Source organism: Echinops telfairi, unplaced genomic scaffold (assembly GCF_000313985.2).
Source record: "Echinops telfairi isolate 266 unplaced genomic scaffold, ASM31398v2 ScPeMD7_655;HRSCAF=1070, whole genome shotgun sequence".
Classification (NCBI taxonomy): domain Eukaryota; kingdom Metazoa; phylum Chordata; class Mammalia; order Afrosoricida; family Tenrecidae; genus Echinops; species Echinops telfairi.
In genome coordinates this window covers 29,515,682-29,533,039 of record NW_022104553.1, presented here as the reverse complement: position 1 = coordinate 29,533,039, position 17,358 = coordinate 29,515,682, and the positions used below count along the sequence as shown (strand labels likewise).

The following is a 17,358-nucleotide window of genomic DNA, read 5'->3' as shown; positions in this document are numbered from 1 at the left end:
GATGGAAGGGAGAGTGTTCTTAGCGGGGTGATGGAAAAGAAGGCACCTCAGACATGGCCTTCCTGGGGTGGAGAGGTTGGCTAGGGGAAGGCGCCATGGCCACTGTGATCCTCCCCTCCTGCCCCCAGATCCATGGAACCCAGTAAGATGCCAGCTGTCCACCACTGCCCTTCAGACTCCTCTACAGGGGGTGACAGCGCCGCCCCCCAGGACACCGAGCTGGTGCCCAGGAGGACTGTCAGCCGCTCTCCCACCTGCGCCCGCTGCCGCAACCACGGCATCACGGCCTACCTCAAAGGACACAAGCGCCTGTGCCTCTTCCAGGCTTGCGAATGTCACAAGTGTGTCCTCATCTTGTGAGTACGACGTTGGAGGAGGGGAAGTTGGAGGAAGGTAAAGAGTGGCTGATCTTTGACTCATGACCTTCCCCCGCCCCCCCCCCCCCATTAGGGAGCGTCGCAGGGTCATGGCGGCCCAGGTGGCTTTGCGTAGGCAGCAGGAGGCCCAGCTCAAGAGGCATCTGGCTCAGGGACTGATGCGAGGGGCCGCCCCGCCCAAAGTTCTCAGCCGTGTCAAGAAGGGAGCCTCTCGGCCAGGGGTCCCCCGTGAGTGTCTCACCAGGGATGGGCCAGGGACTCAAGTGTGGAACGTGTAAGCAGAGAAAAGCTCCAAACGTAGCCCCGAACTGCCGTGTGACCTTGGGCAAGGTAGTTCCACTCTCTAGTCTCAACCTCCCCGACTTACACAGTGGGATCAAGTGAGATGGGGGAGCAAAAGGCCACGAGGAGGCGCAAAGTCAGTGTGGGAGTGGGGTGGTACGGGGACAGGGAGCGTGCTTGCCCAAGGTCTCCTCCCTGCCTCCTCACAGCTGGGAAAGAGAACTTAGCGCCTCAGGCCCAGACGCCTCTTGGGGCCATCCCATTGGCCCTGACACCACCCGGGAAGGTAAGGAGACCCTGGGCCCACAGAGAGGGGCACCCACCCTAGCTGATGCCCAGCTCCCTACTTCTCTATTCGGATACCTGGTTTCTGGCCCATTTCTGCCTTGCTAGGTAATCTTGGGCTTTCAAGAGCAAAATGGCGCGGCAGGGGGGGCGGGGCGGGGACAGGACTTTAAGCCCTGATGTCTTAGGGTCCCACCTCCATTCTAAAATGTGCCCACTCCTCTTCCCAATGCTCGGCCTTGCACCTGACTCTACCCCATGCTCTCTGCCCCGCAGGAGAACTCCTGTGGCCCCCTGCTGCTTAGCGGCCCCCCAGAAGCCTTGCCTTTGCCCTGGACTCCACTGCCCCCGAGTCCTTGGGCTCCTGGGCACTGGCTGCCCCCTGGCCTGGCCATGCCACCCCCAGTGGTGTGTCGCTTGCTTTGCCAGGAACCTGCTGTCCCTCTGCATCCCTTTCCCGGTAAGATGGGTCACTCCCCACACATCCATTCACCAGAGACTTGGGGGCCAGTGAGCTGTAGTGGAGAGAGAACAGGAATGAACAGTGGAGAGAGAACAGGGCCAGTGAGCTGTAGTGGAGAGAGAACAGGAATGAACAGTGGAGAGAGAACAGGGCCAGTGAGCTGTAGTGGAGAGAGAACAGCTGTAGTGGAGAGAGAACAAGGGAGTGGGAAGACGGAAGCCCTGATTTCTGACTCCACCCTGTATACTCTACATTCTCTAATTCTCATTAGGCTTTAAAAAATAATAATTTAGTTTATTTAGCTCAGTATAGCCAAAATTGATCATGTTCATGGACAGTCAACATAAAAATTACTGAGTTTATATTCTTTTTCATTGGCACCGTATCTTAAAACTGGTATGTATTTGATGCTTATAAACCAAAAGCCCAAACTGGCTGCTGTGGAATGGATTCCGACTCATGGCAGCCCACCTGCCCCTTAGTAGCACTGGTCTACAATTGAGATTAGCCGTTTTCAGGGGGCTCTGTAGCCATGGATGGCAAGGACTTCTGTATTGCACAACCCAGACTGAGCGACTTGTTCCTTGTCAGGTGTGTTGGCTTTACTTTGGGAAGGGATGCCTGGTGCTAGTCTCTCTCTCTCTCTCCTCTCCTCATTAGGCTTTGAACCTGGCACCTCACTGCGCTTGCCCACTCATGGGTCCCTCTCATCCTGCTCAGGACCTCGCCCCATTCTGACAGCTCCTCTTTCTGGAGAGCCCCAAGGAGCCCCTGGCCTGCCCCGCACGTGAGTGGAGAGAGGGTTGCGTGTCCTGAATCGGCTGCCTCTGGCGCTCTGGCCATGGGGTGGTTATAGGTCGGGCTGCTAACCACAAAGCCCTCAGTTCAGCATCACCAGCTGCTCCCTGGGAGGAAGATGGGGCTTGTTGCTCCTGTACAGAGTTTTAGTCTCGCAAACTCGCAGGGGCGGTGCTATAGGCAGATGACAGTGAGTTTTCGAGTTCCACCTTGTGCCTCTCTGGCACTGGTGGTGCACTGGGTCACTACACAGCAGGCTGCTCACCAATAGAACAGCATTTCAACACCTCCAGCCACTCCTCCGGAGAAAGACAAGAAGGCTTGTGGCTTCCACAAAGAGCTACAGTTTCAGAAACCCACAGGGGCAAGTGTACCCTGTCCTGCAGGGTCCCTCTGAGTTGGAATTGACTCGATGGCAGTGAGTGTGTGTTACTGACCATATCCCGACTCTGCACTGGACACCATAGTCAATGACCAAGCAGGAAAAGCTGCAGGCCAATAGACCAGCTGTGAGACAGTGGAAACACAGGCTGGCCTCCCTGGGCCTGTATCCGTAGCCATAAATGGAGGACACTGTGACTTGGATTGTTGTGAGAAGTGGCAATAAAGTGGGGGCACTATCAAGCCTAGGTCCTGGCCCTGAACAAGTGGGGGCTCTTGAGTCCACTTTAACAGATAACATGGGGTGGACGTGGCTGCTGAAACGGTGGGCCATGGTGGGGAGAACTCCAGGGAGCATGAAAGAATGCTTCCTAAAGGTGGGCCCTGCTGGGCCCTCAGGTTCCCTAGGACTTAGGGGATAATGGGGCAGGAAACCAACCTCTGGGCAGAGGCTGTCATCTCAGTCCGTCCAGATATGTGGTCCGTGTCTAAGACACTCCGATGGTCCCCTGTGATGCTCCGAGGAGGAAAGGGCTGGCAGAGATTGTCCCCTTACAGCAACCAAACTGGCCAAGACCAAGGAAGGGCCTGGCCCAAAGCCAAAAACCTAATGGCGCAACAGCCACTCGGCTCCCCAGGTCAGGACAAAGCAAAAGCTCGCTCCTCTTTCTGTGTGTGTGTCTGTCCGTGGGGTTGACCCACGGTGTGTTCTCTCCTTGTCTCTAGATGCTCGACTCTGATCCTCCAGCCATGCGGCACTCCAGACCCCCTGGTGTTGCAGCCCCAGGTCCTGAGGAAGAGCGGGGGTTCAGGACTGGGCGGGGTGAGGGAAGAGCAGGGGCCTGGGGTGGAACCAAGGGCTGTAAGAGCACTAGAAGGATGGACCGAAAGTGGGCGTTCCCATCATGCTTCTCCTGTGGGCTCCTGCAGGTCCCTGGAACCTCTCGCCTCGCTTGGGCACCAGCCCCCTCTGAATGGCAGCTTCAGAGGGAAGCAGCCGAAGCCCTGGTAGGGCTGAAAGATTCATCTCAGCCTCCCCGCCTGACTCCTTCTGTGCCCCCCAACCCTGCCTGGATCTCTCTGCTCCAACCTTGTGGCCCACCAGGTAACCGGTTCCCTCCTCAGAACCAGTGTCAGGTCCTGGGAGCAAACGGGAAGGGGATGGCTGGGAGGGAGAGGCCACTGGAGCAACCAGGACCAGCTGGGAGATAGGGCCAGCAGGTTGAACTTCTTCAGGCACAAACCCCCAAGCTCCTCGGCCCAAGCTCTGAGGTTGCACCTGAGGGTCGTTCACATTGAACGCGACACTCCCCAGCAAATGTCCAGGGCCCTGGTGATTAGGCCAGGCCCGAGAAAGGTAGGCACTTGTCAAAGGCCCTCAAGCAAGACCATGACCCATGGGAAGCCTGACTCCAGCCCAACCTTGGGCTCTCCCCTCGGCTACCTCTTGCAGGGAGGGAGAGGAGTTAGAAGAGGTCTGATGACGGCCTTCAAGAAGCTGCCATTCTGACTGGGGAGCCTGTATGCCTTCCCTAAGCACCGTAACGGGGCTGGAGAGGCTGGAGGCATGAGAAACACCAGGGAGACCGAGAGGGCAGGCTGAGAGTTCTCTAATTCAGAGGGGATCGGGTGTGGGGTGGAGGGTCACATGGGTGAGGTAAGCACACTACATCCGTTTGTCACCAAATCCAAGACTGCTAGGTCTGGCTGGCATCTGTCTCTCTTACTGGCCCACTGCTAGTACCTTCCTGCATAATCAAAGTAGCCTTTCAGGTCTACAGAGCATCCCGGAAGCCAGCTAAGCATGGGCTTACCTGTGCTAACTTACTAACCTGTAGTGAACACCTTTATGCAGGCCCCAATCCCATCAGACATGGTGAAATTGTTCACTACAGATTGCTAAAGACGCCCAAATAAGCCCGTGCCTGCCTGAGGATACTGGCCTAGAGAAGGGCAAGGGAGCCCTAGAGACTTCTGATGGGAGACACCTGGCCTGCCAGGTGCCTGGGATGTCTAGACCCAGCCTTGTGTGCAGGGGAGTCAGGGAGCAGCCCTGAGCAGGGCAGACACGGGTGCAGAGCCTCTGGGCTTGACAAAGATAAGTCAGGTGACTGGAGTAGAGGGAGTGGAAGAAGCAAGCCTGGTGGCTAGGTAATTGGCAAGAAAGGCATCTGGGCCAGGACCCAGGTGGACAGAGGGGGAAGGAGGGCAATGGGCGGGGTGAGAGAGAGGCAGGGATGAGGGCGAGGTGGAAATGGATGTGACCAGGCCCTGCCTGCTTCCTCCCTGCAGCTCCGGCTGGAGGAAGAGGATTCCAACCAGTGAACCCTTCTCTTCGGCCCAGCCCAGCCCCGTCCGTGGCTCTGCATATTGGGCGGCTTGGGTCCATTTCTCTCCTGAGCTAGAAGCTCAGGGGGCCGACCTTGCTGGGGCCTGGGAGCCACAGCCGGCAGACACTGCGTATTTGTATTGTGCTTAATGGATTTACGGGTGCGACTGAATGTAGCACAAGCTTTGTGGGTTGTTTGGTAAAGTCTCAGGTACTTGTTAGCCTTCTGTTCCTTTTCTCGGGTGGGGGCATTTCCTGGGCTGTGGGGTAGATAGTCGCTTACCTCTTCCTCCAAGCCCAGCCCCAATCCTGGGATCTTTGAAAATTCCCGACCAAGAGTCTCACAATTGAAGCTGACCAGAATGTAACCGGGTTTTTGCACGAGTTGGTGTTCGGGGATTGCTTTTGACACGTGACTGTACATGCCTGTGCATGTCTGTCTGTCTGTCTGTCTGTCTGTCTCCATGCATGTGGGAACTGGGTTTCAGTGAGCAAACAAAAAATAAACTTCTGTTGTTTTAAATAACCGAGATCTGGGGGATATATTGCTATCACAGACTAACCAAGTCTTTCCTTATGGATAGAAAAGATCTGTTCGATTAACTTTTCTTCCTGTCTAACTTTTTCTTGGGAATTAGCTGGGGATTTACCAAGCAGGTGATCCTTTGCACATTCAACCCTCCCAATGGCTTTCTCTATTTCCCTCTGGCCGATCTCCCTCTTACAGGACATTATCTCGCCCTAAACTCAAGTTAACACCTATTTGCCCTCTAGCCTAAGGGGCCTCTGGTGTCATAGTGGGCTCCGAATTGAGCAGCTAACGGACAGTAAGCAGTTCAAACCCACCAGCCGCTCTATGGAAGAAAGATGAGGCTTTCTGCTCCCACATAGATTTAGTCTGGGAACCCCAGGGCGGTTGTGCTCTGTCCTCTGAGTAGGTCATTCCGAGCTGGGAACGGACTTGACGGCAGTGAGTTAGCTGCCCTCTAGCCCCCTGGTTGGCAAATTTCAGCTCTCAAGCCAGATGCGGCTCTTTCAGGACATGCGTGTGGCTCTGAAGTAAAATAGAAAATTCTTAAAGGGTGTGATTCAGATAATGGTGATTTCTAGCCTCTTACTTCCTGCTCTTCCCCACCCAGCCCTGTTTCTTTTCGTTTGGAAACCTTTTCTTGATTTGTCTTTACCTGACAGTGGTCTCATACAATAGCTGCCTACTTTGATTCACTAACTTTATTGCCCAGCTCATAGCCCAGTACTCCACCAGGGCTGCTGCTCGGAGTCAGTAGTTAGGTACCTGCAAGGTGGCAGACATAGGCAGTTTCCACTCTCCGCGGGAAGCACAAATTGGTAAGCAGGTTGTGTAGGTGAAGAGTGCATGTCTACCCAAGGACGACAGCCTCTGGGCCTGGCCAACTGTGGCCAGGAAGGCGTGTGAGCTTACTCTTGTCCCCCTGCCTAAGTTTTCACAAGAAACTGAACATCTGCTATCGATGTTCAGGGTCTTCATCTTCACGTATTGGGTGTTGGTTGCTTTTGTCTCTAAATCCCCCGTGGGTCAAATAAAGCAGCATCCGGCCAATCTTGGCTAATGGGATGTCAGTTTGATACTAATCTTAACATTTTCAGATGGAATTGAGGCCCATCAGGACCAGAAGAATCTAGTTAGTCTTTATCCAGGGCTCCTCCCAAATTATGGCGGCTCATGTGTCTGGTTTTAAAGACCCATACACGATCAGAGACAATCACTGTCATTTATTGAGTGCCCAGTTCACATATATTGTCAACAGCATTTCACAAATGAGACAACCCTAGAGAGAGAAAGTGACTTGGCCCTGTGTGGTTGGGGGAAGTCATAGGCAAAATTGAGTGAAGGGTTTTTCTTTTTGTCAGACCCCAGTGAACTCACAGGTAATTTTATCAAGTATTTAGTAACGATCAGACATAGGTCAGCAGGTTTTCCAAGCCTCTTGATTTTTCTAATGAGGTCTCTAAAGAGTTCATTACATAATAAGATCCTACTGTCTTATTCTCTTAGTCCTTTGCTCTGCACCCTTCTCCTTGCAAGCCTGTTGAGCTGGCCCAGAGACATGACTCTCTGGAGATTCCCCATCCCACATCCTGTCCCCAGTCCCACTCTTAGAAGGGGCAGACGGAAAGCTTGAGGGATGGGCCTAGTAACTTACTTTTCCTGGTGTCACCAGCATCCCTTTTTTTACTCCAGATGATGGATCATCATGGCATCTGATCACAACGTGTTCTTTCTTGTTTGGTGCCTTGAGCTGGGGCTACTTCTAGTCCCTAACAGATTGCAGCCTAGCAAACCTACAATACCTCACAGGTCACCAAGCAAGATATCCAGCAGACCACAGTCTGCTTCACACCTTCCTTCCAACCCGTGATAACTCATATGTCTGATGGCCCTGGAGCAGACCTGCCTAAGCTTTGCTGTGCCCTGCATACCCGGTGGCATGGCTAAGCCCACATGGTAACAAAGGAGGGGCAAATGACATGCAAAATGGTGACCATGCTGCTCCTCAGGGCTTAACAAGGCCACACAGCCTGGCTGGGTAAAAGTGTGCCTTGAAATGGGGAGAAAACGAGAAAGGAAATGAGGGTGATTGGGGAGCACACCGATGAGCAAGGCCTTTCCAGACCTTTCCCTCCTTGCCACCCACCTCCCTTTCTGCACCAGACCTAGCAGGCTTTCCCACTGAGCCCCGGCTACGCCTTTTGTTCTTGAGAGTTGACTTCAGTAGGTTCCAGCTCCCAGGGACCTTACACGTCAAATCCTAAGGGCCCCCGAATTGGCACCTGAGGAAAGGGGTCTTCTGTGAGGAAAGATAGGGGGATGCTACATTACAGGCCACCTGGGGTGCAGCACATGGTCTCTGTAGCTGCGGTAGCCAGTTGGGCTCGCTCCTGGCCTCTGCCCAGCCAGTGGAGGTGATAGAAGACAATGAGCCCCGGCCCAAGCGCCCCGACTATTGCACGACGGAGAAAGACTGCTTCCCTGGCCCAAGAGTGTGCTGAATAGCTCGTACAACCAAACAGGTTCTCCATGGAAGGTTTGAGGAAATTCTTCCCACATCCCCGACTCAACATGCTGGGGAGCATCACACGCTGGCATGTTACCACACACCTGGATCCCAGTATCCAGAGTTGGAGAATGTGGCAGACATGTAAGCTGGGTGGGCTCCAGACGGGTGAGAGAGAGATCTTCACTTTATGAGGTGCCAAGAACCCCAAGAGGACCACTGCAAAGTCTCTTGTTTACAGAATGTACTGGAAAGAGCTTGAGCGGAACCTAGCTATGGTAGGTTCCCATCCCAGCTCAGACCCTCAGACAAGTTGTAACTTGAGTGACCTTGAACGCCTTCACTGAGGTGCTGATGGGGAACCTGTAAAAGCTATCACCTATGCAAATTATCAAGGACACAGTGTGGAGAAACTGTTCTCTCAGATCAGAGACGGCCAGGTGAGCTCTGAAAGCACATCAATAGAATGGGACACCCGCACTTGTCTGGATCTGGGTCACATAAGGCCCTTGGACACAAGAAACAGGTGGTTTCCAGAGACAATCTGTCCATCTTCATTGGACATTTCCAAGGAAACCTGACTGCACAGTTCAGGGTGATGACGCCTGTTATACCAGGCCATCTTCTCTGCCTTGAGGCTTATCAAAACTCAGCTTAATAGAAATGTTACCTACACTCAAACTCACTGCCATTGAGCTGTACTCGACTCATAGTGACCCTAAAGAGCTACTAACCCTTAGCTAGGTCAACAGTTTGAAACCCCCAGCTGCTCCTCTGGAGAAAGTTGAGGCTTTCTGCCCCTGAAAGAGTTACAGTCTGACAAGTACACAGAGGCAGTTCCACTTTGTCCTAGAGCAGTGGTTCTCAGCCTTCCTAATGCCGTGACTCTTTAATGCAGTTCTTCATGTGGTGGTGACCCCCCCCCCTCAACCATTAAATTATTTTCATTGCTACTTCATCACTGTAATTTTGCTACTGGAATCGGGTGACCTTTGTGAAAGGGTACTATAGGTCCGTCCCCTTGAGAACCGCTGTCCTATAGGGTTGCTATGATGACCTAGGCTCCACCCCTGCCAAGACCCTCTGTGAACCTTGTCTCTTCGTGAGACGGTGTCTGGTTCCTTTAGAAAGCTGGCTTTAAAAAAGAACTAGTGGATGAATTTGGTTACATAATTCAAAACTGACATTTTTAGAAATGTATAAAGAATGAAGGTACTCGTGTATATAACCATCTCCAGTTAAGCAGTCATGCAAATACATATTCTCTGCTATGATATGCTAATTTTGGCAAAAAGGGAATTGGGGGGGGGGGCATTTAACTCAATAGCCAGAGGGCAGACAACATTAATTTGGGTAAGGAGAAGCCAATTAATAACCAAAGATACTACAGATTCTCCCGTTTAAAAATGTATTTTTAGAAATTCTCCATGAATGTAAAAAATAAGTTTAAATACGTAAGTTTATCACACCAGAAGCCTGGTTGGTATTCATTTATAACGGACATCGGTATCAAATCTCAGTGGTTTACAAATAGCTAAGACCTTGTGCCTACCCAGCATCTTACTGTTGGGGGAGGATGGGGTTGGGAGCGTATTTGTATTATTCGGTCTAAAGTCTCTTCAGCATCAGAAAGTACACACACAGTTTCCTTTCGGAAGCAAATTAATTCACGTAACTTTACTGGATCAGGTATTCTTTGGCTGTTGGGCTTAATAAAAATCAAATGTGATCATGCAAGGAAAACACGTAATCGTCAACTACCAAACCCACTGCCAGCGAGCCCATTCCCACTCACGTCTTGTTAGGAGTCTGGGAGTCGCACCGACTCCGAGCGACTCTATGCAGGAACGTTGATGGGCGCAGAGAGCCTTTCTCTTGGGGAGGACCTGGGTGGACTTGAACGCTAACGTTGGCGCCACCAAGGGCTCCCCCCAGCAAAACAAGTCCTCCAAAAGTATTTGATAGGATTGAATACATGATGCACCTTGCGTAGGTGCGGGTACTTCCAAGGGGCAAATCATCGGTGTCGCAGTATCTACACTTTGCACAGGTGGATTTGGGGTCTGGACACACTGAAGCCACGTGAGAGCAAAAGGACACCTGAAAAGACACAGGTGAGCGAGGCAGGTAAAGCGATGTGAGTCAAGTAAGCTGAAAACAACGCGCCCGGAGCGAGCGCTCCAAACTTCCCAAGAAGGTCCCGCCTTCGCCTTTAAGACCCGGTCCGACTGCCTCCCCGCTGCCCGCGGCCGTGGGAAGCACGTCCGCCCCGAGAAGGGGGCGCCTTCCGCTTCCTGCTCTCGCGAGCGCGGGGAGAGAAAAGGGGGAACGTGGGCCACGTCGGCCCCTCACCTGGCCCTAAGCTTCCCTGTTCCAGTTCCGCCCTCACTGCCTCGTTTCCGGCCTGGGAAAGACCACTAGCAGCCGGCGGAGGGGCTCCTCCCCTCGGGGCTCCGGCCACGTCCGGCCCACCCGACTTCCCCTGTACTTCCGCCATCATGACCTCTTCTGCCGTGGCTGCTTCCACCCGCAAACCACACACGTGAAGCCAACTCCTCCCAGCTCAAAGCAGGCGCTCCCGCTTCCCCTCCTGCTTCGCTCTGGGAAAAGAAAGGGCCAGGGAGAAACACAGGACTCCACGCCCGTCCCTTTGGCTTTTCCCGTTCCTTCCCGCCCCTCCCTGCGCGCCCTCATTCGCCCTCAGAGGGGCGGGGCTTGGCCGAGTAACCCCGTTCTCGCGTTCTTTCGGAACTCTCGCGAGATCCGACGCCCGACTTGTGCGCCCGGGAAACCCCGTCGCTCCCTTTCCCCTGGCCGGCAGCGCGGAGGCCGCACGGTAAGGCGGGCGCTCCGGGTCGGGCTGGGTTCGGGGCGCCGGGACCGGGCGCTGTGGCGTCGGGGTGCGCGTCTGCGGGCTCCGAAGCGTCCAGCGAGCGGCCGCCCCGCCCCTCGGAGCCGCGGCCACGTGCGAGCGGCGGGCCCGGACATGCCCGGGCGGCGTGGGCCAGTCATCCAGACTGGGCCCGCCGCGCGGCGCGGGGAGCCCGCAGGACCTCGGAGCGCGGGGGATTCGCGTGCCATCTTCACCCACTGGGGGGCCAGCAGTTAGTGGGAGCCCACGAAGACCGGAGGTGTAGGTGAACCCCCTAGGGCCCCCAAGAGTCTTCGGGGCCTGGTGGGGAGGTGTGGACCCCCGGTAGTCAGTCAGTCGCAGGGCCGGCGAGCATTGGGACGGAAAGCGTGGCCTTGGGCCTGCACCCCAAAGCCTGCCGGCTTCGCCGAGGCCTCGTGCACCATGCACGGTTGTTCCCTTTCTCTCGCAGATGCCCGGAGTGACTGTAAAAGACGTGAACCAGCAGGAGTTCGTCCGAGCTCTGGCAGCCTTCCTCAAAAAGTGAGTGTGGGGACGGGTTCGGAGGGGACATGGCCCAACCCTGCAGGGCTTTATGGTTGGCCGTGAGAGGCCAGGCTGGGTGGGGACCCCTGTCCTGCAGGGGTTGGGGTTATTGTGTTTATAAACTCAGGCTGGGGGGAAGGGTAGGGACAGGTCAAGGGGTGGTGGACTTTGTGGAGATGCCTGAACTGTGCCTTGCTACCTCTCTTGGTCCCAGGTCCGGGAAGCTGAAAGTCCCTGAGTGGGTAGACACGGTCAAGTTGGCCAAGCATAAAGAGCTTGCCCCCTATGACGAGAACTGGTTCTACACGCGAGCTGGTGAGGAACTGGGGCCCTTGGCTGGGGCGGGGCTGGGGAGCCCCTGGAATAGACCATGTTTCAATGCTCGTCTTGAATTACTGCTTGCCCCTCGAGGCTGCAGGAAGCGCAAAACCTTCAATTTCTTGAACGGCTGCTGACCCCACACCCTTGGACGCCTGTCCATTTTAAGGGGCTTGTGTGGGGAGTTGTGGCTTCTCTTCTAGTGCCAGGGGAGGCCAGGCGTGAGTGGGTGTTGGATGGTTCTTAGTCCAAGAAGTTGAGGCTCTCTAGGTCCAAGCCCTTAGGGGCCATGTAACCAGCTGAAATAAGAACATTGTGCCTCTGTAACTTTGTAAGCTAGGGCTGGTGACTTGTAACAGTAACGGGGGTTCTTGTGAAGATTGAATGAGCTCTGATGGAGTCAATCACTTGAGAAAAACCAACTGGTTTAATGGTCTATACCAGGCGTCCTCAAACTACGGCCCGTGGGGTGTTTTTGCCTTCAGAATAAGATGCGCAGTATACATAGGAATTTGTAACTATAGTCCGGCCCTCCAATGGGTCTGTGGGACAGTGAACTGGCCCCCTGTTTAAAAAGTTTGAGGGCCCCTGGGCTATACAGTCTCCCCATGCCATGTCCCTGGTAAGTTGTCTCTGAGTAGTGGGGCTCCAACCAGGTCACTCACTGACTTCTTGCTCTCGACCCCGAAGACTCCCCCACCCCAGCCCCATGAGCAAACTTCTAGACCTTTCTACTCAGAACCCTTTAAAGGTCTGGTGGCAACAGCTTCAGCATAGCCTTTGGCAACACAATGCTAGTTCTGGCTTCGCTTTGCCATCATCGGGGTCTTTAAATGGTCTCCGGAAGGGCCTGGCCTTGCTGTTGGTGGTGCTGCTCCCCAAGGGCCTCAGCAGAGTTGGCCCTGGTACAAGTTGCCCAGCATCTCTGACCACAAAGCAGGTGTGGGCACCCGATCTGGTGTCAGTGTCCATGGGGCCCCCTCTGTCAGGCTCTGGACTGGGCAGGGGTGACGGCCATGGCGTCAGGACTCCCTTTCTGCTCCCCCAAATGAAAAACTCAGCTCTTTGTTGTGGGTGGCATGTCGCCCACAACTCACCACTCCTCTGAAGAAAGGGAAGGGGCTGGGGTTGCTGACTTGGATTTCCCACACACTCATGAGTGCCTCCTGATTGGTGTTTTGTTTTTAGGGGAGGAGGGGATTAACTGTAGATGAGACCAAGGCCCTGGTTAGTGCAGGTGGGTCTGCTTCTTGGTGCACAGTTGGTCTGCCCCTACCCTGGCACTCACTGTCCTTGTGTCGATGCCAACTGCCAGTGACGCTGTAAGTTGGGTAGAGCTGTCCCTGTGGGCTAGGCCTTCTCGAGGACACAGATCCGTCCATTTGTTCACGTCTGCTGCCATGGTGTGGAGTTGCAGTTGATGTGACCCATGGTTTTAGTGCCCAAACACTGTACGGCAGGTGAGCAGCGTTGGGCTGCTAACCACAAGGTCAGCAGTTTGCAAGCACCAGTGGCTCCCAAGGAGGAATGAGGGGCCGTTCGACCCTGTCCTGCGTCACCATCTGCTCAGTAGCAGTGAGGAGTTGGGGTTGTAGAATGGGGGGGGGGGGGGAGGCAGCTCTTGTTCTGTGACGTGGAGCAGGAAGGATGGCTTCTGCCAACAGACATAGATGGTGAAGTGACCTGATGTACAGTAACACTGGGGGGTGGGGGCTGGCAAGGCAAGCTGGCAGGACCTTTTGGCCAAAACCAAGGTGCTGCTGTCTGCATCATGAAGGCAGGTGGTAAGCAGCTTCCCACCCCCCCAAAAGAAGAACCAGAACCTGCCACGGAGTTGGTGCAGCCCCATAGCAATGTCGAGCTGCCCCTTGCAGCTTCCAAAACTGATTCTTTGGGGCGTGGAAAGCCTTATCTTTGTCCCAAGGAGCCACTGGTTTGGAACAGCTGACCTTGTGGTTAGCAGCCCAGTATATAACCAGTATGCCAGGGGGGTTCTTAAGTCCCAAGGCAGCTAAAGCGGGGTCGGATAGGGTAGAAAGGATCCTATAAGGTAGGGTAGCAGCGGCTTGCTCCAAGCAGGTGGGCGGTTCAAGGAAGACCACCATGGGCTTTTGCGAGGGAGCTAGTGTAAGGTGGGCCTTATAAAAATGATGGTCTGGTATCAGCTTATAGTGCCTACTAGGCGTTCAGTAACCTGAATTTGGGTGTCAGAACATACTATATTTACTCGTGTATAAGCTGAGTTTTCAGCACGTTTTTAATGCAGTTTTGTGGTAAGATTAGGTGTCTCAGCTGATACTCAGGGGCTTATACTTGGGTATATATGGTACTTGCAGGATGGAGCCTGGTGCTTCTGATCCTGCCCAGGGCTGGGCACCTTGCTCCTGGGTTGGAAGGAATGAGGGCCTGGGGTGTGGGTGGGAAGGGCAGGGGAATGGTAGTTACACAAGAATAGAGCCAGAAGTATGAGTTTAGCAGTTGGGGGGTGGGGGTGGGGGCTCTTTCCCTCTGTTCAGACTGTGCACACCAAAAAATAACGCAAATTCAGTTGTTTTTCCATTCTTCCCCCATGAAACCTGCCTAGCCTTCCAAATTGCTGAGTTGACACTTGGATCCCATACTTTTTTTTTTTTACAACATTCTTTTTTAATCATTTTATTAGGGGCTCATACAGCTTTTATCACAATCATACATGCAGCAATTGTGTAAAGCACGTTTGTACATTCATTGCCCTCATCATTCTCAAAGGATTTGCTCTCCGCTTAAGCCCCTGGCATCAGCTTATTTGAACTATTCTGTCCGCTACCAAGGCTCCAGAAAGTGTAAAGTCCGTGGGTGCTGTTACCTTTCTCCTGGTCAGCATTCTTCACGGATTCTGTGGTCAGAATGTTCAGGGATGGTGGTCAAGCCGGCATCCTGTTCTTCCCATCTTGTGTTGGAGGTGGTTCTTGGGTGGAGATAGGTCTTCCCACTCTCTTGAGGCAATGGGTCGGGCAGGGACCCTCGGCCACACACAGCTGACCTAGGGGGTCTATCAGGAGAGATTAAACGAGAACATGCATCTGGTCTTGACTTGGACTGAGTCTGGAGGCCCATGGGACCTTTCTTTTCAGTTCAGAGTTGGCCGTCTCTTAGGCTGGTTTCTCACAAGGAGTGGTTGCCACAAGGGCAAGGGCCTTGCCTGAGTCTGGGGAGAAGTTGTTTGTGGTGGCCCTCGGACCCCAGCCACCAGAGTGGCCTGTTTCCTCAGAGCAGCTCCATTTCTGGATGCAGGAGCGGGCTGGGGAAGCAGAGTGGGATAACTCCACTTGAACCCACCAGGAGGCTGCTGGGCACAGTGTTGGGCTGCAAACCCTGCCCAGTCCTGTGCCACCCTCCATCGCCCACCTGTTTAATCCTGTATTACAGTGATCGTATCAGTCCATCTCATTCTCTTCCCTTTTTGCTGACCCTCTACCAAGCATGATGCCCCTCCGAGAACATGTCCAAAGTCCGTAGGCCAGGTCTCGCCGTCCTCGCTTCTAAAGGAGCGTTCGTTCTCAGGAAGCCGTGGTCTCCAGCCCCACCGTCTGTGGTCTTCCCGTGCCTGCACTGAGGGAAGTGCCCTGGCCTGGCTCTCTCGGGCCTTCCTCTTCAAAGTGACTGGGTTTTAACGGCACCTCTGCCCAGTGTGCTGTCGCCGGGTTTCTTGATGCTGCTGCCCCGGGTGTTGGTGGGCCCCGGTGAAAGGAAACCCTTGGCAGTGCCCATCTTTGCTGGGTGTGCTGATTGGTGCTGTTAGGATGATGTTGGCATGGGGTGCGGCCCAGTGCGCATTTGGCATTGAGTCTTCCAGTCCTCTACCACCGAGTGAGCAAGGCTCTGCTGTCTGTCTGTCACAGGTGGCTAATGAGCCCTCCCTCTTCTAACTCCCCCTTCTTCTGCCTACCTGCCCACCTTATGGTGGGGCCGGGTTGCCAAATGGGATGTTTGAATTGTTGGAAGAGGGGTTTCCAATGGCTGGGGGTGGAGGGACAATACAGAAGCTTATGTAGTGGTCCTAGAAAGGTGAGGATCCCAGAGTTGTGTTTTGGGGAGGCTGGAGCACACCTAGTCACCACCACCCACCGAAGACCAGGAGTGGGAGAACTGCTGTCTTGATGCCCCCTGCTGGTCTGGAGAGGTCACTGGGCCAAGAGATGGACTTGGGGGTCCTTGTCTAATGTTTCCCAGCCATGCAGGACTCTATTGGCCAAGCCCTGCTCCCTTCACACAGGTGGCTGCAGCCACCTGGCCTCCCACCACCACACATACACATGCCTCTGCAGCAGCCTCACGTTCACTTTCTGGGAAGAATTAACGTGGGGCCTCCATTGGGTCCTCCCATTAACTGGGCCAGCATGGCTTACCTGAGGTTCTGTGCTACCTGAGCAACCAGTTCTTGGGGGGGTGGGGGGGGCGGTAATGTCCCAGCAACACATCAGGCTGTTGAGAAGAGCTGGGGTGGTGGGCCTCCTCCGCCTGAAGAGATTCCTCTTGTCTCCCGGTTCCTACCACAGCCTCCACAGCACGGCACCTGTACCTTCGGGGTGGCGCTGGGGTCGGCTCCATGACCAAGATCTATGGGGGGCGGCAGAGGAATGGTGTCATGCCCAGCCACTTCAGCCGGGGCTCCAAAAGCGTGGCCCGCCGGGTCCTTCAAGCCCTGGAGGGGCTCAAGATGGTGGAGAAGGACCAAGATGGGTGAGTGGGGAACGCCTGGGGCCAGACCATCCCAACCAAGGTACCTGTCATCAGGGGGCGTGTCCCCGCCCCTTGGGCCCTCATCCCACTCCCAGTGTCAGGTGGGGGCGTGGCAGGAGCTTCTCGACCTCTCTGGCTAGCTAACTCAGCTCCGGGAAGGTAATTTAGAGACTGTCCACTTTCATTAGCGTGCTCGTTAACTTTGCTTAATTGATTTTTCGGGGCTTTTGATCTGATGTTTGCACAAGCGACACCCTGTCCGCTCCCTGGGGCTCCAGCTCCTTGGATCGCCTTGGCCGGGCTCAGCAGGGCTCTCTGGAGGCATGTGATCCTCAGGCCAAGGACCAGTCTGGGGCTGGGGGCCAGTGCTGCGGTCTGTGCCTCCACACACCATAACCCTTTTCCTGCAGCGGCCGCAAACTGACACCTCAGGGACAGAGAGATCTGGACAGAATCGCCGGACAGGTGAGGGCAGGGCAGGTGCCTGTGGGTGGTGGGGTCAGGAAGGGTTTTTTGAGGCACTGGGGGGCAGCAGAGATAGGGTCTCCCACAGAGGGTTCAGAAAGTTCGTGGAACAATTTCATGGTCTTTTCATTCTGTTTTCCCACAAACTTTTGAAGCCCCTCTTGGGCCCCAAGGCCTATCAGGAACTCCTTATTGGGTCTTCCTATTTCTAGAACCGTGCCACAAAAGAATGGGCAGCCAGTGCTCTGGAAGGAGAGCATGGCCCCCAGTGAATGTTGGCCAGCTCCTCCTCTTCCCTGAACTTGGTAAAATGGGAGTGCCCCCAGGGTATAGAAGGATTGGACAGCATGCCCACATAAAGCAGACTACTTGGTGGGCAGCCTACCAAGGGCCCCCTTCCCACAGACCCTCCCTCTTAACCTCTCCTCTGTCTTTCCTCACAGGTGGCAGCTGCCAACAAGAAACATTAGAACAAATGCTGGGTTAATAAATTGCCTCGTTCGTAA

General features: G+C 54.5%; 2 protein-coding genes across 2 annotated transcripts; both read left to right on the top strand.

The window, feature by feature from the left end:
- DMRTC2 (DMRT like family C2) lies at positions 1-5,406 on the top strand. The gene is made up of 8 exons (XM_045292994.1): positions 1-356; positions 451-605; positions 869-945; positions 1,221-1,404; positions 2,068-2,194; positions 3,313-3,373; positions 3,517-3,691; positions 4,879-5,406. The coding sequence occupies exons 1-8, from the start codon at positions 133-135 to the stop codon at positions 4,989-4,991; spliced, it is 1,116 nt and encodes a 371-aa protein (XP_045148929.1). The 5' UTR covers positions 1-132; the 3' UTR covers positions 4,992-5,406.
- A 5,361-nt stretch (positions 5,407-10,767) lies between these two features.
- Positions 10,768-17,358, top strand: RPS19 (ribosomal protein S19). The gene is made up of 6 exons (XM_004710356.2): positions 10,768-10,786; positions 11,274-11,344; positions 11,562-11,662; positions 16,204-16,387; positions 16,798-16,852; positions 17,296-17,358. The coding sequence occupies exons 2-6, from the start codon at positions 11,274-11,276 to the stop codon at positions 17,320-17,322; spliced, it is 438 nt and encodes a 145-aa protein (XP_004710413.1). The 5' UTR covers positions 10,768-10,786; the 3' UTR covers positions 17,323-17,358.